The sequence below is a fragment of the Lytechinus pictus genome, chromosome 7 (genome assembly GCF_037042905.1).
Source record: "Lytechinus pictus isolate F3 Inbred chromosome 7, Lp3.0, whole genome shotgun sequence".
In the NCBI taxonomy this organism is placed as follows: Eukaryota; Metazoa; Echinodermata; class Echinoidea; order Temnopleuroida; family Toxopneustidae; genus Lytechinus; species Lytechinus pictus.
The window spans coordinates 35,361,900-35,385,378 of NC_087251.1; the positions used below are offsets into that span (position 1 = coordinate 35,361,900).

Genomic DNA, 23,479 nt, shown 5'->3' on the forward strand with positions numbered 1-23,479 from the left:
CTCCGCCTTTCGCCCCCTAGGCACAGGTGACGTCAAATGAATATCAATGATAATATTTTAGAACAGCCTAATGTATATTTTGTATTATCTTGACGCAATCCGCTGTAGTGCCAGAATGATTTTTTTTCGTTTAATTTGTAAAGAGGAATGGTAAAAAAAAACGCAAAAAATAGCGTGTTGGTAAAGAATGGATTGCCACCCCAAAATTATGAAAACGAGGCCTGGATTGATACGCTTAAATGTTTTGATAATAATGATATGCCCGCCCCTAATGAACCTGTGCATGGTTGCTCATATTTTTCGTCTGACATATCTATAAAGATACAGAGGGCGTCTCTGTAAAGCATTTTTCAAATGACATGTGCGTACTTTTTTTTAGAGAGAGAAAACATGAAATGAATGAGTAATAAATGAATTACATATTATTGGCTTATTTGACCATGTCCCTTTAATAGTTGACTGTGCAAAATGACCAATTTTGTTTATAATATTGTTGATAAAATGCATATTAAAGAGCTGTGAGTACCGTGATCGTAAGTCTCGATTTGCTGAGGTAATAATAGGAGCTAAGAATGCGCAAAATATATATTGTTGTATCATAATTATTGTTATTTAATTATTATGCGTTTTCTCCTTTGTATAGGTAAAACGTGTCGTCCAACAAGAAGGATACGTTCGAGTTAAGCGTGGATTCAAAGACCTTAAACAACTATACGAGAATTTTGATCTTCCAAAAGTTAAACAACCCAAGGAGGAAGAGCCTAAAGTATGGAAAGACGCACCATTTAACGACCCACTTATCTCAAAACAATGGTTTATTGTAAGTATTTATAGAAATTTCATGAATAATAATCAAGAAGATTGATGGAAAATGAATATTGAATGCTCATTTTCTATATCGATCTTCTTTTTTTTAACTCGACGCATGCATTTATTTTGATGATGATGATCAGATGATACAATATTATCCGACTGCTGCATGAATACCTCATTAGCTTTCATGATGCCGGATATGTTTGGCATTTGAAGGCGCCACTGTTGTGACTTTCACACACAAAATCCCTTATATCGCGGGGCATATTTTTTAGGAGGTGGGGGTGAATCCCTATTCTCGGGGTATGATGTGAAAATATTACTGTTTATATAACACGGTCCCACCCCCCCCCCCCCCACTTCGTCTCAGATTTATAGAAAATAATGTAAACATAAATTCCTCATACATGCAGACTACTTCATACCCCTGTTATTTGTGTACTCTCGCCAATTTGGAAAATCCAATGTCTAAACCGTAATTCGCCTACCCCCCCCCCTCGACCCCCACCTACACATTTTCTAAGAAACGTCGGATATAGACCGAGACAAGAAAGACGTTTGACAATAGATGTTTGTGGTTTAAGAAAAATATCGAGTCGGAGACCACCCTCAGGCTATGTTCTGTTGTTGCGAGATCGTATGACATAGGACAACAATCTCACGAGATAATATATAACTCTTCCATAGATTTTATTTAAAATTGCAAAGGGAATGACCGCCATGAAGTCAACCAAGAAGTGCAGGTACACAGTGCCGCATACAATCTGACTTTTCAGAAGAGGGCTTTTATCATCATGGGAGATGTATTAGATTCAAAAGGTGAAGGTTTTGTGTTCAATTTAACGCGAAGAGCGTGCAGTTTTAATACCTTTGTAGTAATGATACAGCCCGGTGATACAGTCACATCAACGAAGCCAACGCGAGACCGACCGATGTTTTGTCATTGGTAATAACGTACAAGATTTGATCAGCCTTGTTTTTTTTTTCCTCCTCTGGGGCCCGTTGCAGAAAGAGTTGCAATCAAACGCAACTCTAACAATCATGCGCAACTTGATTTTCAACCAATGAACAGCGCGCATTTTGTACTTGTTATTGATTTTTTGACTTTCTGCAACGGGCCCCTGGTATGACTTGGGCATAAAGCTGTGAACTACGCGATGTGATGCTCGCGACGATGAGGTATCATGCCACGGTCACACTGGCTCAAGCGACTCCATCCCGACAAGAAAGTACTACGTTAGTAGTTAATGGATAGACCTGGGCTCACTTGACCTTTGACCTACTTAACCTTTGACCTTTGACCTTTGACCGCATGACCTTTGACCCCAACTTCCGGTCACTGTGGACCCCGTGACCCCACCTTCCGGTCAATCATGACCTTTGACCTTTGGGTACGCGGTAAACAGGAAATTGGATAATGAAGCGCGGGACGCGATTTTAATTGGATAATGACTCCGCGTGGGGACGCGATTTTAATTGGATAATGACTCCGCGTGGGGACGCCATCTTAATTGGATATGAGTCCACGTAGGGACTCGATCTACAGGAAATTTAATTAACCTCCGCGTGGGGTGATCTCCCGCGCCCTCGTTGACCCAGACTTCCGGCCAGCCACAACGTCACCATGAATCGGTATTACGACACAGTTACGCAACCACGGCCGTGATGTCATATCCCAGGGAATTACCCTTTACCCGGTATTGCACCACCGTGGCGCAATCGTCACGTATAGGATACGATGCACAAAACAGACGTATGATTTCTGCACAGTTTCCTATCGAAAAAAGGATCTTTCTCCGCCTTCCAGCGGATATGTCAACCGCCTCGCATGACGTCACCGGCTACGCAAGCACCGTGATGTCATCCCAGGGAATTCCCCTTATCCCATCGTATCGGTATGGCACCACCGTGGCGCAATCGTCACGTATAGGATACGATGCACGAAACAGACGTATGATTTCTACACAGTTTCCTATTGAAAAAATTATCTTTCTTTGCCTACCAGCAGATATGTCGAACCCGATATGTCAAGTGCCTCGCGGTTCACGAATCGATCACCCCACTCACGACCAACGCCCGTCATTGAACTTGGGGATATCCTATTCAAGGTGAAAGCCGGCTCTCTCTGTCTCTTATTACAACAATTATTGGTAATCCAACATGTGATTATAATCCTGATAACAGTGGCATCTCAAGCTCTACTCATTCCAGACTTTCCCCCATCAAAACTCTCTGACTTTTCCATACTGTTTTGTACATACCTCCATACTTTTCATTTTAACTCACATGACCTGCACGGCTCTCTGACCCGCAAAAGTATACTATATTGAAACCCGTAGACGACTCCTTTCAATCAACTTCATTCATCCGCAGTACAGATGGTGATAACATGAAACACTATACAGTCAAGGATGATTCTTTATTATTACTATCATTTATTCTATTCCATTTCAATGTAGATAGGTTCAATTAGTGTATAAACAGCAGATTTTGATACAAAGGTAAAAATAATGTAAGATATGTTCTCAAATTACGTTGTCACAACAAAATAATTAACTGTTCATTGTTAATACTAAAGTGAAGTTCTCGTTTTTTCTTTTCCTTCGCTTAACTTATTGGATTGTAACACGTGTCTATGGATGGCATTCAGAAAATATGAACACAATGAAGTTCAAACTGTCATTTATGCCCGCATTTATGTTGACGGCGTTTTCTTGGATTATTCGACAAGCTGAGGTTTGTGCCTTTAGTTGTAGGTTCCATCTTCACCCTCCGTTTCTTCTCCACCATCATCATTATCGTCATCGTCACCTTGATACTGGAATAAACCATCGAATTGTGAACCATGCCTGGCTAACACTCTCTGTACGGCTTTCCGGAATTCCATGCCATTCTCTAATCTTTCCGTGAGATCGGACACGATTTCATGATTGATGTCAGCGTCTTCGAGGTACACGTTCTGCTGCAAGAACTGAGAGTACAGATCGAAAAAGATGCGTTTGACTGCCCAGAGTAGTTTCACGTGAGCCTTTGCTTTAGCGTCTTCTTCTTCCATTCCTTCTGAGATGTATTTCTGATATTTTTCGTCTCTCAAGTCCTTGGTGGCCGTCATGGCTTGCTCTAACCATCCTCGATAAGCGAGGTTGTCTTCAGTTTCTTCCATGTTTGTTGTCATTGACGATTCGTGTCCATCGCTTTCTGATACGCTCGTTTCGGAATCACCGTTGGATTCTTCAACTCTTTGCATTTGAGAGGATGGGTCGGATTCTTCATCTTCACTCGTTTCTTCTCCAGTATCATGCTCAATTTGTTCATGCCTCTGCATATCATACTTCCTACTAAAAGTTTTATCGCATCGTGAACAAGCGTAACGGTTGGACATATCCAATATATTCATGCTGACTCGATGATTATTTGTTGGGAAATGAAGAAAATTAACGTTCAAACTTGTAATTATACGTAATCATGAAACGAGCGCGAAGGTACTTTGATTCTTACGGATGTTTACGGATTCTTACGGATGTTTACGGATTCTTACGGATTCTTACTCATTCTTACTCATTCTTACTCATTCTTACTCATTCTTACGGATTTTTTACGGATTCTTACGGATGTTTACGGATTCTTACGGATGTTTACGGATTCTTACGGATGTTTACGGATTCTTACGGATTCTTACTCATTCTTACTCATTCTTACTCATTCTTACTCATTCTTACGGATGTTTACGGATTCTTACGGATTCTTACGGATTTTTTACGGATTCTTACGGATTCTTACGGATGTTTACGGATTCTTACGGATTCTTACGGATTTTTACGGATTAATCAATGCCTTCATATAATCTCAAGGAAAATATGTTCATCCACGCTAGAATGACCCATGTGGGTCATTCCAACGTGGATCCGTAAGGATCCGTAAGAATCCGTAAGAATCCGTAAAAAATCCGTAAGAATCCGTAAGAATCCGTAAACATCCGTAAGAATCCGTAAAAAATCCGTAAGAATGAGTAAGAATGAGTAAGAATGAGTAAGAATCCGTAAGAATCCGTAAACATCCGTAAGAATCCGTAAACAATCCGTAAGAATCCGTAAGAATCCGTAAGAATCCGTAAACATCCGTAAGAATGAGTAAGAATGAGTAAGAATGAGTAAGAATGAGTAAGAATCCGTAAGAATCCGTAAACATCCGTAAGAATCCGTAAACATCCGTAAGAATCCGTAAACATCCGTAAGAATCCGTAAAAAATCCGTAAGAATGAGTAAGAATGAGTAAGAATGAGTAAGAATGAGTAAGAATCCGTAAGAATCCGTAAACATCCGTAAGAATCCGTAAACATCCGTAAGAATCAAAGTACCTTCGCGCTCGTTTCATGATTACGTATAATTACAAGTTTGAACGTTAATTTTCTTCATTTCCCAACAAATAATCATCGAGTCAGCATGAATATATTGGATATGTCCAACCGTTACGCTTGTTCACGATGCGATAAAACTTTTAGTAGGAAGTATGATATGCAGAGGCATGAACAAATTGAGCATGATACTGGAGAAGAAACGAGTGAAGATGAAGAATCCGACCCATCCTCTCAAATGCAAAGAGTTGAAGAATCCAACGGTGATTCCGAAACGAGCGTATCAGAAAGCGATGGACACGAATCGTCAATGACAACAAACATGGAAGAAACTGAAGACAACCTCGCTTATCGAGGATGGTTAGAGCAAGCCATGACGGCCACCAAGGACTTGAGAGACGAAAAATATCAGAAATACATCTCAGAAGGAATGGAAGAAGAAGACGCTAAAGCAAAGGCTCACGTGAAACTACTCTGGGCAGTCAAACGCATCTTTTTCGATCTGTACTCTCAGTTCTTGCAGCAGAACGTGTACCTCGAAGACGCTGACATCAATCATGAAATCGTGTCCGATCTCACGGAAAGATTAGAGAATGGCATGGAATTCCGGAAAGCCGTACAGAGAGTGTTAGCCAGGCATGGTTCACAATTCGATGGTTTATTCCAGTATCAAGGTGACGATGACGATAATGATGATGGTGGAGAAGAAACGGAGGGTGAAGATGGAACCTACAACTAAAGGCACAAACCTCAGCTTGTCGAATAATCCAAGAAAACGCCGTCAACATAAATGCGGGCATAAATGACAGTTTGAACTTCATTGTGTTCATATTTTCTGAATGCCATCCATAGACACGTGTTACAATCCAATAAGTTAAGCGAAGGAAAAGAAAAAACGAGAACTTCACTTTAGTATTAACAATGAACAGTTAATTATTTTGTTGTGACAACGTAATTTGAGAACATATCTTACATTATTTTTACCTTTGTATCAAAATCTGCTGTTTATACACTAATTGAACCTATCTACATTGAAATGGAATAGAATAAATGATAGTAATAATAAAGAATCATCCTTGACTGTATAGTGTTTCATGTTATCACCATCTGTACTGCGGATGAATGAAGTTGATTGAAAGGAGTCGTCTACGGGTTTCAATATAGTATACTTTTGCGGGTCAGAGAGCCGTGCAGGTCATGTGAGTTAAAATGAAAAGTATGGAGGTATGTACAAAACAGTATGGAAAAGTCAGAGAGTTTTGATGGGGGAAAGTCTGGAATGAGTAGAGCTTGAGATGCCACTGTTATCAGGATTATAATCACATGTTGGATTACCAATAATTGTTGTAATAAGAGACAGAGAGAGCCGGCTTTCACCTTGAATAGGATATCCCCAAGTTCAATGACGGGCGTTGGTCGTGAGTGGGGTGATCGATTCGTGAACCGCGAGGCACTTGACATATCGGGTTCGACATATCTGCTGGTAGGCAAAGAAAGATAATTTTTTCAATAGGAAACTGTGTAGAAATCATACGTCTGTTTCGTGCATCGTATCCTATACGTGACGATTGCGCCACGGTGGTGCCATACCGATACGATGGGATAAGGGGAATTCCCTGGGATGACATCACGGTGCTTGCGTAGCCGGTGACGTCATGCGAGGCGGTTGACATATCCGCTGGAAGGCGGAGAAAGATCCTTTTTTCGATAGGAAACTGTGCAGAAATCATACGTCTGTTTTGTGCATCGTATCCTATACGTGACGATTGCGCCACGGTGGTGCAATACCGGGTAAAGGGTAATTCCCTGGGATATGACATCACGGCCGTGGTTGCGTAACTGTGTCGTAATACCGATTCATGGTGACGTTGTGGCTGGCCGGAAGTCTGGGTCAACGAGGGCGCGGGAGATCACCCCACGCGGAGGTTAATTAAATTTCCTGTAGATCGAGTCCCTACGTGGACTCATATCCAATTAAGATGGCGTCCCCACGCGGAGTCATTATCCAATTAAAATCGCGTCCCCACGCGGAGTCATTATCCAATTAAAATCGCGTCCCGCGCTTCATTATCCAATTTCCTGTTTACCGCGTACCCAAAGGTCAAAGGTCATGATTGACCGGAAGGTGGGGTCACGGGGTCCACAGTGACCGGAAGTTGGGGTCAAAGGTCATGCGGTCAAAGGTCAAAGGTTAAGTAGGTCAAAGGTCAAGTGAGCCCAGGTCTATCCATTAACTACTTACGTTATCACTAACGGTGTGACCGCAACCTCATGTATTGACACCATTTCAACAACCTGAGCAAACAGAATGACAAGGGGCTTGTTGGCATGAAAGGTGTACTCACTTTGATCTCTCGAGCTTTCTCCCTGGCAACGTCTGACCGGAATAGCGCCACCATAGGTCACGTTTAAGATGCGTGATTATTTTGCCTATAGGCTTTAAAGCGCCCATCTGTCAAACATTAATGTGTATACAGATAATGATTTTTATTATTTTTTAGTTTGACTTACTTTTCCTCATCAATTTCCATTATTTCAACATTTTATAACAACATGTTTCATTAATATTTTTTTTTTAGTATAAATAAAATCTTTGTTCATCTTAATTACAACTATAGCAATATTTGGTTCAGGTTATTCTTCAAGTTCAAGTTTAATTTCATTTTTTTTTCTTCAACCGAACAATTTTTTTTCTTCAAGTATTAATGATAAATAACAATGATTAAAACAAAACATTACATATGATTTATATGTGATATAAAAATACGGCAATGATCATTTCGAATAAATTTTACTCAGTATTCCCTCTTGGTGACGATTGGTCAAAATTACCAATGTCAGTGAATGTGCCGGTGAATGATTAATGCGTCTCGTCAAAATTGGGGATAGACTGACCATCTGAAATGCTCTTTCACAAAATTACTTGTGTTCAAACATGTTAGATAATGACACTCAACAATTTGATATTTTGATAAATCCGCGTTGTGTTTGTAAGGTGGGAAACAGGGGTATCATATCACGTGAGCGTAGGTGTAGTTCATTACTCGTTCGATCGTAAAGTCTCGTGCATAAATGCATTCGATGATAGAGCTTTTATCAAAAAAGGATCAAAACCTTATCAGCAATTCATGTCATTCAATCTCAACCTTATGTTATAATTCATTCTTGCAAGCGGCGACAGGATTAGTTACAAAGTCACGTTGGAAGAATATGTTAGTCCCTTGTAGAATGAAGCAAGGGGGCGGAGGGCGGCCGCGCCCTTTGGTAGTGTGAAAGGAGGGGGGGGGGAGAAAGTAAGAAAGAAAAGTATAGAAAGGATAGTTTAGGCCCTATAGTTCTGGAATAGCCATTTGATTAAAATGGACAAAATGGAACGCCACCTTTTGATTGCCCCCCCCCCTTACATCAAAACATCCGGACGCCGCTTCTGGTATAAAGAGGGGCACTACATCAAGTAGAGTACTACCATCACGTGGCTGACACGGGGGCAATCTCTAGAGAACCAGCGAAGCACTTACATCTTTGTGAGAGAGTGAGCTGCATGAAGGTCAACAGCGGCCATAATGAGGGGCACTTTGAAAAAAAAAAGAAAAAAAAGGAGAATTAAGGGAAAAGAAATAACAGCATGAAAAAGCAAGGTAAAAGTCATGCAACTCTATACCCCTTAAATTCAATTGATAAAGATATAGGTCGTCTACCCCCCCCCCCGCATAAAAAAAACCTGGCGCCGCCCCTGGTCATAATGATGAATATAATAGGGTATATCATTCCTCATAAGCAACGGACGTCGCCATAACTGTAATAGCCAATTCCATGATTGGTGGAAAAGCAAACGCACGTGTCACGGGCTTGTCATCTGTGTTTGTTTCCGCAAGGTCAATCTGTGCAAATAAATAAAACACAAATTAAATATATCTATAATGAAAAGCACAAAGAGAGAAGAAATTAAATGAAGACCAATTTCCCCAGGAAAAAAAACATTACGACAATTTTTGTTTTCGTTTTTTGACAGGCAGTAACAACATTGTAAACCAACCATTTGGATTTTTACTCTATTATTTGCAAATGACATTGTGCTATGCGGCTCTATGAATTCATTCATTCATTTATTTATTTCAATTGATTGAGCTGTGAAAGAATTGTGGAACTATAGGCCTGCATGAGTAAATATTATTGCTTCTAGACATAACCCGCCACATTTCATGCGGTAATTAGATAAAACAACATGAAAAGAAAAGTTTTTTGTGTGGAAATATATCAAAACTGCGTATAGCCTCCAGCTCACTAGCTCATCGTGACATTTCGGAATTCGCAGTCTTTATGAAGATTGGCTTCTGAGATTTTTTTTTTGGAAAATTAACCTCATTATTGTCGGCTTAGATCCTCATCTGGGTCTGGCTCAAAGGAAATGATTCCGAAATCGACTTGTCGTGGTAATGGTTGCGTGGGATTCTTACGTTTAAAGGTCAACTCATTCAGATTGATCACTTTCGTTTCATTAAAATCTGGGTCTTGTTTTAATTCTAAACGCCATCGCTCGAAGCGACGGTTCCATTTATACCGATTACCCAATCGTCTTGCACTGACGACAAGAGGCAGATAAATCGAGCTTCCAATTCAAGAGGGGGAGAGAGAGAGAGAAAGAAAAAGAGAGGGGGGCTTGAATTCAGAAATGGTAGCGATGTGATATTTTTCTTCGACACATTTCGTAAGATGATTACGAGTGTTCAATACGGTGGAAATAAGACATAAGTGAAATAGATACGTTTCACTATACAACACATTGTTACGAGAAAGTACATGGAACTTTCTCTACGTTGAGCTAACCACGTAATCCAACACAAGATAATGAAGATATATAATATATATATGTATATATATATATATATATATATATATACATGTATATATATATATATATATATATACAGTTGAGGCCAGAAGTTTACATACACCCAGGAAATTCAAACAAAAGTTGACACTTGCCAAACATGAAATTTACTGTATCTTATGAAATATTTGTGCTATCATGACGAATTTGATATAAACAAATGAGTACGTCATGCCCCTTCATCACATTGCTTTTTCATTAGGAGCTGAAAAAATATTTAGGTGTCATTTTTTCCCCAAGAATCTTCATATTTTAGACAAATTACAAATAAAAACTTGACAAAAACTTTTCATATTTGTGCTAGTTACTTCTCAACACAAACATTTCAGATTACAATTTTTTGTTCAGTGGTGACATATCATGATAGAAAGTGTAATATAAATCATAGATTTGACATTTATATATTTTTATGACACGATTTTTGAAAATATAATAACAAAAAATAGAATACATTTGGCATGAATATTATTTTTTTTTTCACCTGAAATATACTTTAATCCCAACGGCATTCCAATCATGTGAAAGAGCTTAATATGTGCTTTCATTTGATACCAAATTTGTCAGTGTAGTATTTATATTTCTGAAGATATATGTACAACAGATTTGGCAATTGAAAATATGTTTTGAAAATAATCATGTTCCGAGCAATTATATTTTTCAGGCCTAGCCAAAAGGGAAAAAGCTCCATTGATAAAAGCTACGCCTATACAATTATTCACTGTACGTATATAGAAAGATACGAGGCATTTTAAGGCAAAAAATGATACTCGGTTCCTCCACCTCTAGTCTGCATTGTGTTTTAGAGATTCGCTCCTTGATATGTTGTGATGTCGATGATGTGTCGGATTTCATCGTTGCATTATGGATGAAGGATGATCTAAATTCCGCCATCTGCCATCCAACATGTTCACTGTTTCCGCCAACATGCAATACACACGCACATAGCCACAAAAACATACTCTCTGTTCTCTCCCTCTCTCATACGCACACCCCCTACACGCACTATCTCTCTCTCTCTCTCTCTCTCTCTATGACTCTGTGTCTCTGTTGTCAGTGGGGGTGTGATCTGTCTTCTCTCCCCTCTTTGTATTCTCTCTTAATCTTTGACAGCACACACACACACACAAATCTCCCACCTGTCTCTCGATCTCACACACACACCCACCCACACTTCATATCTCCCTCTTCGGTAATTGTGTTTTTTTGTGCCTCTCTCTCTTCTCTGTTCATCTGTGACAACACACACACACATATTTCACTCCCCCTCTCTCTTTTTCCATTTCTCTCTCTTACCCTTTTGTCATCAGACCCCGGTTTCTCCTTGATTAAAATGCGTCAGTTTCCCCCAATGGAATCACTCTGGAATAGCATTTGTAAACCTAGACGAGTCGCTGAAGCTTGATATACATTTCCTGCTTGCTTATTGAATACCCTTTCTTGAGAATACGTTTCTTTTCACTTATAATCACTTCTGATGGACAATCATGCGACTGGCCTTTCGGCGTAAGCAACGCGATCACCGGACACCAACTGATCACATTTCTCATGGTCAGAAAATGCGTCATTTAAGCCAAAAGACATGCATCTAAATATGTTTCAAAATTGGTCAATGAAAACAATCGCGAAATATATCTCGCAAATTACTTTTTTGGTCACACAAATTAAAGATCATCATTTCTATTAATGAGAAATAATGGACGAAGAGAGAGAATATACATATATATATATATATATTACTGTCATATGAATTATTTCATGGGTCTGGTCAAGGCATAGGAGGTAGCGGGTGTACAAAGATAAAAATGGTTACAAAGTAATATAATTAACAATCCATGTTTTTTTTTCAAATGAACGTTAATAATACATTTCTCTGATTTGTTTCTTGCAGAAAAATATAGGCCAAGCAGATGGAACACCCGGCTTAGATCTAAATATTGAAGAAGCATGGAAGGCTGGATACTCAGGAAAGGGAATCACCATTGCTATCATGGACGATGGTAAGACACTGTGTTAAAAAAAACTCCTTAAGTATGGGTTAATTTAACACCACACAGCAAAAACGGTTGTGTTACCCGGTGTTGATAGATATACAGTATGATTACACCATCCATTTTACACCGATGTTAAATGTATTGTGCTTATTCAACACCGCTGTGGTCCTATAGAAATAAATAGTATAGTTTGGTTGAGCACACGTCATTTCAACACTTATCATTATTGTTTAAATGTTATCCGGTGTTAGTCCAAAGCATGTCGGTGCTATTTCAACTCTTCTCTGTGGTGCTTTCCTATATAGATACCAGGCTGATGTTGTGAGATAACATGGGTGTTTTTGTAAAAAAATCATTCATCTTTCTCTAAGCATCTTGTTTATTATTATTTTTAATCGAAGATTGGACTTTCTGTGACTTGTACATTTATAACAGTGTTATAAATCATTGCTGTAGGTATTTTCATAATATACATATTATGAATACGACATGGTTCATTCTGGGATATCCCATGTAATCGCGACAGTTACGAATTCAGAATTGATTTAAGTCATCAAACATTATAGCATTAACTGTCCGTAAACGGCAGTGCATACACATTTAAACCTGATAACAAACTGTATTTGAACTTTCGTGGTAAAGCATTAATTATTTATGAAAACTTAAACTCTGCAATTAGGTAATGAGCATAGCTTCTCATTCTCCGTGACAGGTAGACCGTGCGAATATTAGGATCATTTAATTCATAGTAAATAGAGATGAAAAAATATTTTGGCGCGACCTTATTGATTGCTCAAATTTATACACATTTTTACTCGAAATCAACTCATTCTGATTTAATTTAATCAATCAATCATGTGGAACTCATGAATGTTTTTTTTTTCATTATTATTTTTATCTCACAGGTATTGATTATCTTCATCCTGATATTGGTCCTAACTTCAATGCTAATGCCAGCTACGACTTCAGCAGTAACGATCCATTACCCTATCCACGTTACACCGAAGATTGGTTCAATAGGTAAGACTTAAGGAAGTTCTAAAATTGTAATATCGATATCAGCATTTAAAAGTTGACTACCAGCCGTATAATTTACTTTCTTCCTTACCTTTTATTACTGTATCTTAACCTTAACCTTATTTCATGTTGTATGTATTTGTATGTACTATATGTACTTTGCATTTGTTATTTTATATACGAAAATATACCAAACAAACAAGTGAGGGAGAATAGATCTCGGCAGAGCGTTAGAGGTGAAACCGTCACAAGTAAATATAGGCCTATCTGAGGTTAAAAATGCCACGTTTCTGTAATGGGCACACTGTTAAAAATACCCTGATTTTACAGAAAAAAAGAAGATTTTGCAGAAAGCAATAACAGAATCATTCTGTAAATTCATAAAACAGGATTTTTTTCTGCAATTTAACAGAACAGGTCTGTTTAAAAAAGAGAAAAGGGTGTTTTATTAAAAGAAATTTGTAAGGTTCCATATACCAAATACCAATTTCCTCTAAGACTCTGCTGCAGAAATTCTTTTATTTTAAGGAAAAATGTTCTAACAGTGCAGGACAAATGTCTGTTTTATAACGCCAAGCTTGTATAACCAATTACAAATAAAACATCTAGACGACAGAAATTACTCTCGGATCTTTTTAACTCATGATGAATAAAATGAAATTATATCAAGTCTAATGAAGCCATATTATTATGAATCAAAACATAAACAGCTCAAATCAAATCAAAATTCTTAATCTTTTTTTCGTAAACAGTCATGGAACGCGATGTGCTGGGGAGGTTTCTGCGGTGGCCAACAATGGAATTTGCGGAGTGGGCATCGCATACAACTCCAAGATTGCAGGTATAGTATTTACAGGGGTGGGGATTCCGGCGGTAATTGCGGGCATCTGCACTTGTCATCTTCCAACAGTTAAACCCATTCCCATTAAGCAAACATGCTCTCAGGATCCCCTGCATGGTTGCAAACCTGGAATATTGTCAAACACGTGTTATAATATTGGATCATTGTGAATCCGTTTCCTTTTTCTTTCTCTATAGCTCCCTTTTTATCAAAATATCAAGTTTGAAACAGAAGATCTTCATAAACCTTTCCAGTGCTACCTTATGTTACAGTCTCACCAACGAAAACAAACCAAGACCTATAAAACGCAGTACAATATTTTGAATAGCCTATCGTCGATCGTTTTGGTATTGGTATATCGTTGGTGTGACTACATCATTGAGTAAGACTTCTTATTTTGTGAATGAAAATACCCCACGTGCACGAATATGACTAACCCAGGGAGGTCCCCTCTTCCTGATTAAATCTGTATTATGATTTGGATTACAATATGCGTCACGTGCCATTTACAATTGTCGAAGGCCCTTTTGTCTACTTACAATACTGCTTGATGATGCCTTTGACCTACAATGAACTGTTGTAAGCAACGCTTTGACGGACCCAGGGGGTCGGGTAATCGAACATATTTTCCTTTAGGTGGTCTGTGCCTCAAAATAATCTAAAATATCTGAACGGCGACCACGCTAAGTCCTTTCTTACCTCATGCACTACCCGTTTATCCATGAAGATTTGCCATATAAATGGGCCTACCAAATCTTGATTGGAATAACTACGTAGACCCATCCGCCGTGAAAGCGAGAAAGGACTGGAGGTCACCACTGACATTGCTATATATTGAGACCGAATGGAAAAGAACACGACCTATATTCAAAGGGACTGGCTTAACTGTATTTCAAGCCGTTTTTACTCATATAAAATATAGAACCATACCTTGAAATGAAACACGGCAATCGATATCAGAAGATGAATTAAATTCACTTAATTCACTTATTTGTCGTTAATTCGTAGTTAATTTATGATCAATTATTCACAGTAAGGATTTTCAAGGACACTTAAAAGAAAAAAAAACAGCACTTTCGATAGTCTTTCAAGGATTGAAATGAATCCAGATTGGCTGTACTTTGTCCCTGGCTATATAGTTATCAATCGAAATATGGATTTTATTTTTCTTTTAAACAATTTAAATTCTCTAACGGATAGAATACAGTGTCCCATCGTGTGTTCTACAGTGTTGAACACAATGTGAAACCATCTTCACACTGTTTAATTTTACTATTTTAGTCCATTATGTGAACACACTGTCGAGGTGTCCACATAAGTGTGAAATGTGAGCATTGTATCAGTACTACTCACATCTTCACACTTCCACTGTGCGACCACACTGTGAACATATTGTTCGACGGTGTCCTTGTTAGGAGGATCACAGTATCTCAACACAATGGGTGATTTCAAGTTCAGTGTTGACCTATTGGTGTTGGTGTTAGGTTAATTTTTACACGAATATAACGCCAAACATTAGATGAAGATGGTCCTGAAAAGTCACTCACTAGCTTTTGAGATGTCAATAATGTGATCTGGATCAGTTTTACAATCTCAGAATAGATTTTGGAGCTAGAGGAAGCAATCCAAATTCCAACACCAATGCCAACACCGGACTTGAAATCACCCAGTGTCTCTGTTTTCCTCCCAACACAGTATAAGCTTTGAATTCAAATTTCTCAAAAGTTTCAATCTCACTCCAAATGTTGAGATGCTCCATATTCCATAGCCGATATGGGTTTAACTTAGTCTTTGAAATTTGTAGTACATGTAACAATAACAATACCAACTTTTTGACAATTACGACATATATTTTTCGAAGAAGAGAAAAAACAATGGGAACGCATAATATAATATATCAATGAGACCTCTGAAAAAGTAGGTGATACTCATAATGAGAATAATAATTATCATTATTATATCTTTAAGAAGTATTTTGATTGATTACAATCATCATTACAGGTATTCGCATGTTGGATCAGCCTTACATGACTGATATCATAGAAGCTTCGTCTATGAGTCATCTTCCTCAAATGGTCGATATCTACAGTGCCAGCTGGGGGCCACAGGACAACGGTAAAACAGTAGATGGTCCTAGGGACTTCACTCTGGATGCCATCGCCAACGGTGTCAACAATGTAAGTACCATAGTGATATCATAACCCGATACGCAATGACGATAGCTATATGTAAGGATATGAGTTTGTGCATGAAAGGGTATGTATCCGGCATGCTGAATCATGATTAATGCTTCTTTGGGGGTATCACAAGGTTCAATATTTTGACCGCTTTATTTAAAATGTTAAATATTCCAGGTTTGACAGGTAACCTCGGAGGGGTGGACTTCATCAGTGTGAACGATGGGCATCTCGTCCTGTATTGCCTATGTTTATATCGGATTCATCTTAGATTCACATTCGTTTATGTTGCTACAAATGAATCACTTCTGAAGCTGTCCTTTAGACTTTTCCCAAGACCAGAATATTTTGCTCCAAGTCTTATTTTCTAAACGGATTGTTGTCATCATAAATTCCTTCACAATATTTTGACTTATCCTTATCCAGGGCCGAGGTGGAAAGGGTAGCATCTACGTCTGGGCTTCTGGAGACGGTGGTCCAATGGATGACTGCAACTGCGATGGTTATGCCTCTAGCATGTGGACAGTATCCATCAACAGCGCCATTAATGATGGTAGAACCGCCCTCTACGACGAGTCCTGCTCCTCGACCTTGGCTTCCACCTTCAGCAATGGCAGGAAGAACAGACATCCTGAAGCTGGTGTGGTAAGTTATACTATAGATTCATTACTCTATATCATTCCTCATGCTTCGTCTTGGCCTTCAAAAGTTTCCTTGTAAACATAAATGTAAAAACAAACATTTCATTATACACATGAGAGTCCTCTCTTGACAAAAACACCGATGATAAAACGGTTGTGAATAAACTACGCAAATCATTTCCTAAAGCAACAATCAATCCGGCGAAACCGACACCAAACTGACCGATGGTATGTCATGGGGAATAACGTATTAGTTTTTGTTGGTTTTGGAATTGGTTTCGTCGTCGTGGCATTACCTAATATAAAACAAACGATCAATGAAGAGACCTAGATTATTATGGTGGTCAGTCCACCACGATTTTGCGTTCGTCTAGTCCTATTTTGTTGTTGGAAAAGTTCATGTTTGTATTGAAAGCAGTCAATTTAACTCATGATTACTTTACACTGGATATTAGTGATATGTAATCACTTGCCAATAACCTATACAACTACTTTGCATATTATATTTTTAATCATGTTTTTGCCTTAGGCCACTACTGATCTATATGGAAACTGCACCTTGTCACATTCTGGAACATCTGCCGCTGCTCCCGAAGCTGCAGGAATCTTCGCTCTGGCCCTCGAGGCAAAGTAAGATCTTTATGCCTCATTCACATCAGCGAAACCGACTCTAGCACGAATTAATCTCCAGCGTTATTTCTAATGCCATATAATTTGTTGGTTGGAGTCGGCTTCGTTGGAGTGACTTATGTATAGCATTACGTTGCACGAGACAAAATATATCATTAGACATTCATGATAAAAGTACGATTTCTTCACAATATGGCTGTTCTTCCGATTTCCTACCACTTACCTGCGGGGTTCCGCAAGGCTCGGTGCGCGGACCTATCCTGTTCTCGTATCTGAACGGACTGAAAAACATTTTTTCGGCACCACTCTGTTAAATATCATATGCCGATGACATTAAGACTTTTACATCCTTCAAACCCGATCCAGATACAGTTGCTGCCGCTATTCGCAATCTGGAGAACTGCATAAAGGATGTACAAAATGGTTGTGCTCACACTCTCTAAAATTGAATTTGTGTTGTACGGCTCTACAACCCATCTGTCTAAAGTGCAACTTACATCAATTTCTATTGCCAACCTCATTGTTGAAATTTCTGATACATACCGTAAGCTTGGTGTGTTTCTCGAGTCGAACATTACGATGTGTACTCATATCCAATATATCTGTAAATCTGTACGGTATCAGTTGCGAAATCTGGGGTTCATACGCAAATATTTGACTCTTGACGCAATAGAGAAAATTGTTCATTCTTTGATCTCATCTCGGCTTGATTTCGGCGATGCACTGTTTAATACGATACTGCAACAAATAACAATGAAAATTTAGTTTTAAATTTGATTTCCTTTTCTTTTAATACAGGAAATACATGTACATCAATCAACTATTAAAAACAAAACATCTTACATGTCTTGAAGAATTAGATGTGCAATCCAAGTTTATGATATTATATCCCAATAAAATCCAAGATGGTCGGCGAAGATTCCGTAAATTAAAGTTCACAATGATGGCGATGACGAAATTGATATTGAAGCACGATGAATAACAAGAGTCACTGTAACCATGGTAACGAGTTAAAATGTCCGTGAAGACGATGTTGATTAACAGTCAATTTCAGCGATCCTTGGGTTGAAAAGCGTTCATTAAAACAGCTTGATGATCTCGATGAGAACTGAACATTTCTCTCTCAAAGAAACTGCAAACAGTCCATTGATGGCGTGCAAAGTTCCACAGAAGATAAATATTCCAGGTGGAAATAAACTCTGCTCTGACATAAAGTCTGGTGTGAAACTCTGAGTTCTGATCTGATGTGATGTGATGATCTCCTTGAAGAAACTGCCAGCTTATATACAAATTATTCACTATTCTGGAAGCTTCTAGTATTGTCTACAAAAGAACATTCTCTTTCTTTCTGGAGCAATCAAATTCTAGAAGACTCTTGAATGACCTCAGTGAAATTAACAATTGTAAACAACATAGCTAATCCTATTGTTCATTTCCACTACCACTGGGAATCTTATTGTGTAGCAAGCCCTATTCAGAAATAACGAAATTCCTCAGCCTATTAAAGAACATGCCTAACAAAGCTTTAGTGAGACATTCTGGAATGTTCTTAATCATTCTATGCTATGAATATCCTTAAAGAGAAAATAACTAAATAAAATGAATGTAATTGCTCTTACAATTCTTATATATAACAACACTCTTATTTAATCTACCCCAGTCCCAAATTACTCGTTTACAAAACTACAGAATTCTGCTGCTCGAATAGTAACCCTTCAAATCAAATTAACCCATATCACACCTGCTTTTAAATCTTTACATTGGTTGCCATGAGTGAACTTGTCAAATTCAAAAAAAGCTTTTGCTGGTATATCACTCAGTTCATGGGTCTGCTCCACAGTACAACACAGCTCTCGTTATTACCTGTACACCATCTAGGCTTCTACGCTCCAGCGACTCCGGTCTTCTTACAGTTCCAAAATGTAAAACAAAGTGGGGGGTGGAATGGAATTCCCTCTCATGGGAGATCCGGGATAGCAAGTGTGTCTAAACATGCAAGATTAAGCTAAAAACTTACCACTTAAACTCATTCTATCAACGATTTTTTTTGTTACTTGTAATTTTGTTTGCACCCCCATGACGTGTGCGCCTTGAGCATCTCCTACGAGATGGATATGGTGCCTAATTAATTGCATTTATTTATTATTATTATTATCTCGTAATAATGAATATTCGCTAAAGGGTGCAAATTTCGTTGGGAAGATCTTAGATCACATTATTGACATCTCAACAACCAGTGAGTGACTTTTCGGGACCATCTTCATTTTATGTTTGGTGTTTTAATCATGTAAAAATTTACCAACACCAACAGGTCAACACTGAACTTGAAATCACCCATTGTCTTTACACAAATTGATTTTTTTTCGTCCTCTCTGCAGCCGTAACCTCACCTGGAGGGATATCCAACATCTAACAGTCTTGACGTCCCATAAAAACCGGCTGTATGACGAGAATTACAAGTGGCAGTGCAACGGCGTCGGTCTCGAGTTCAACCATCTCTTTGGATTCGGGGTGCTTGACGCTGGTGCCATGGTCAAGAAGGCCGAGAATTGGACCACTGCTTCTGAGAGGTATCACTGCACCGGAGCCAAGTGGAACGGATCAAGGTGAACATAAGTTTAAACAATTATCGACGAAGTGTACAGAATATTCACTTTATTATATATAATTATGTTAATTGTGTTATGAAATTTCCCATCCAATAAGAACCATCAAGTATTTTGGTGAAGCGCCTTTTTCCATTTCGGATTACAAAGCGCTTCACAGTTTGTTTCACTTTGTTGGCCACCGAGAAGTGATAATATGTCAAAAGAGATTGGTCTTCTAGATTTTCTTGAAGAGGTCCATGGATGCAAGAATCTTCAGGGATGCTGGGAATTCAAGTTTATTAGTTAATTAGATCTCTTTCTATTATAATTCTAAGATTGCGACATTATTTTTCTTCTAACAGTCTAAAACATATCTGTGCGTTTATTCACACAGCACCGTGAGAGCTGGAGAAAAGTTGGTCCTGAAGCTTAACACAGATGCTTGCACTGGACAGCAGAGCTATGTCCGCTACTTGGAGCACACTCAAGCCATCATCACGCTTAACAGCAGTCGACGCGGGGATGTAACGCTCAATCTTACCTCGCCCATGGGTACCCAAAGCATCCTTCTCAGCACGCGACCCCAGGACGACGACAGCAAGGACGGCTTCCAACACTGGCCTTTCATGACCACCCACACCTGGGGCGAAGACCCGCGCGGGGAATGGATCCTGGAGGTTGCTATGGTAGATGGATCTGAACATGCCGCCACCCTGACGGAGTGGTCCCTGGTGCTTCATGGGACCAAGAATGCGTCGTACATTGAAGAAGCCAACTCTCAATCCAAATGCAAGAAAAGGGTCAAGGAACTCGCCAAAGAAGCCGAAGAAGCCGCCCACAACCAGACTATCATAGATCAACAGGAAGAGGATGAGATCAACCAAGCCATGGAAGAAGCTATGCTGAAGGCACATCTGGAGCAGGATGTTCAGGACGAGGAGGAAGAGGAGGAGGAGGAGGAAGGCCAACAACCAATGGTAGGGTTCCAGGAAGATTATCCAGATGAGGCCGAGCCGTCCAGTGATCAGTACTCATATAACGGCATAGGAAATGGCATATATTCAGAAGTGTCTTCCATTTTCGACGACTATAGCTCATCTGCACCATCATACATCAAATCCTGGAAACAATACGGTACCGACGAAAGGTTCTTGGCATTGCTCAAGAATTTACTCACAAAAGAAGATGGTTACTAGCTGGATGATATACTCTTAATCAGAATTCCAGGGTATATTAGACAATCTTAAAATGGGGGGAAAATCTAATAATAATCTCGATAAGTTCCATAATTAAATGCTCTTTGGATACGTACGGAAGTTTTAATTTCTGAAGAACCGCTTTAATAAATATCTGATCAATACCTAAAACATGATTGTAATAATAATGAACATAAATAAAATAAAAAAAAGAACATCTTCAGAAAAATATTACATGAATTTCTATATGTTGAAGTGTTGAACTATGATGAACTAATTGAAATCAACTATATTAAAATATCCACTACGTTTAATCTTGACGTCTTTGATCTACGAATTGTTTGAGTATATCTTTATGTAATTAAATTCAAATTTAACCCAACTTAATTTCATGTTTTTCTTTTAAAGAACTCTTCATTAAAATTAACTTAAGGCACGATTTATTTATTTTCTTACACAATGGGGAAAAAAGAACATTTGATTAATCAGACTATTTTAAATGCGGACCAAAGATGGTTTATTAAATGTACAATAAAGGTTTAATCAAGAAATTCTATTTTTTTTTTCTTTGATCATTTGTGTGTGTTTTTTTTCTTTATTATTATTAACCCTACGGCACCTCATTTTGAGCATTTACAAGATATTGCTGAAATTGACATTATTATTGTTTCCATCATGACAAATGCTGTTAATGCAAAATATTTCAATATATTGCATAACTGCATTTTTATATGATATTTATTACATAAATTTATGTACATGATTTTCAGGTCTTTTTCCTACCTTTAAAAAACGACGTGATGATGTTCCATCTATCACATTTTATCATTTTTTTGGTATAATGATTACTGTTATATTTATTCTTTCTTAATTATAATACACTTATGATTATTTGCTGTTATAATACCTACAGCTATCGTAATATTCCATAGTTGATATTTTAGTCATTTGCATTGTTATCATTATGATAACTGTAAACATTAATTTCACTATTAGAAGTAGTAGTAGCAGCAGTAGTAGTAGTAGTAGTAGTAGTAGTAGTAGTAGTAGTAGTAGTAATAGTAATAGCAGTAGTTATAGTAGAAGAACTATCATTTTTATTGTCATTATTATTATTGTTATTGTCATTATCATTAATTTCATTTTTATCATCACCAATATCATTATCACCGATATTACTATTATTAAAGAAGATGATACCTATATTATCATTTTAGCTATAATCATTATTATAGTTTTTTTTGTTAATTGTTATGAAAATTATTACTCTTTTCATTTTTCATTATTATTATTATTATCATTATTAATATTATCATTACTATTACTATTATTTTTATTATCATTATTATTGTAATTATCATCATTATTATTTTTATTATTATTATTATTATTATCATTATTATTATTATTGTTATTAGTATCATTATCTCTACTGATATATCCTATTATAAACATGATGCCAATGCGTATTTCATGACAGTATACTGACAGAATGATCGTTTAAGAAAAAACAATTGATCACCTTCGTAGGGTTAGAAATAAATTAACCAATATCATGATACATGAAACAGTAATAAAACTAAAAAAAGGTGGAACTACGATTCTGTATTGTTTTTCCACTTTGCAAAATGAATCCGAGGAAAATGGTTTTGGGTTTGAAAATTATAAGTTGCATATTATTTTTTTCATCAACAGCGAGAGTGGGTAAAATAGATCTCTCCTTGTTAGGATTAGGGGTGATTTTTTTTTTGGGGGGGGGGGGTGCAAAGACTAAAGCATTGATAATGTGGATGTAATGATATGGTATTTTGTGATATTATTTTTCATCAAAGGTTTGCATCACTTCCAATCAACATTATTTATTATCACTTACATTTTACTTATTTTCACCGTAAAGCACGATTATTTTATTAATGAATAAGCTTTGATCGCACTTCAATATACAGCCACAGATTTTTGTGGATATCGACTGGATATACACAGGTGGCATTTTAACAAAAATAGTATGTAAAGCGACAAAAACCAATTTCTTCAATTAAATATTTTTCTTTTTGTTATCGGCATCAGAAAGGATAGAATAGAAATTACTAATCTATTTTTATGATAAATCTGTATGTTAGGTTTATTTGCATATGTATTGATATGTATGTTCAAAATGAAATGTGAGTTATGATATAGTACTTCATTTAGAATTAATTACACTTAACATTTGAATGCGGGTTTATTTTTCTTATTCTTTTTTGCTACTGTGCTGTTAGCTTTATTTGTATTGTGTTAATTCTCTCTTCCTCCTTTATTTGTTTGCATAGCAACATATCACTTGCGCGTATATCTTAACTA

General features: G+C 37.7%; 1 protein-coding gene across 2 annotated transcripts; it reads left to right on the top strand.

Annotated features, from left to right (window-relative positions):
* Window positions 1–648: 648 nt before the first annotated feature.
* Window positions 649–22,371, top strand: LOC129265223 (neuroendocrine convertase 2-like). 2 transcript variants are annotated; one of them, XM_054903235.2, is made up of 9 exons: window positions 649–820; window positions 11,947–12,055; window positions 12,955–13,069; window positions 13,819–13,907; window positions 15,909–16,084; window positions 16,511–16,729; window positions 17,255–17,355; window positions 19,734–19,961; window positions 20,338–22,371. In XM_054903235.2, the coding sequence occupies exons 2-9, from the start codon at window positions 12,046–12,048 to the stop codon at window positions 21,137–21,139; spliced, it is 1,740 nt and encodes a 579-aa protein (XP_054759210.2). In that variant the 5' UTR covers window positions 649–820; window positions 11,947–12,045; the 3' UTR covers window positions 21,140–22,371. The 2 variants fall into 2 exon arrangements, with proteins under 2 accessions (XP_054759210.2, XP_063958648.1); XM_064102578.1 differs by lacking the exon at window positions 649–820 and adding an exon at window positions 11,415–11,606 and having other exon boundaries at window positions 20,338–22,357.
* The last annotated feature ends 1,108 nt before the right edge of the window (window positions 22,372–23,479 follow it).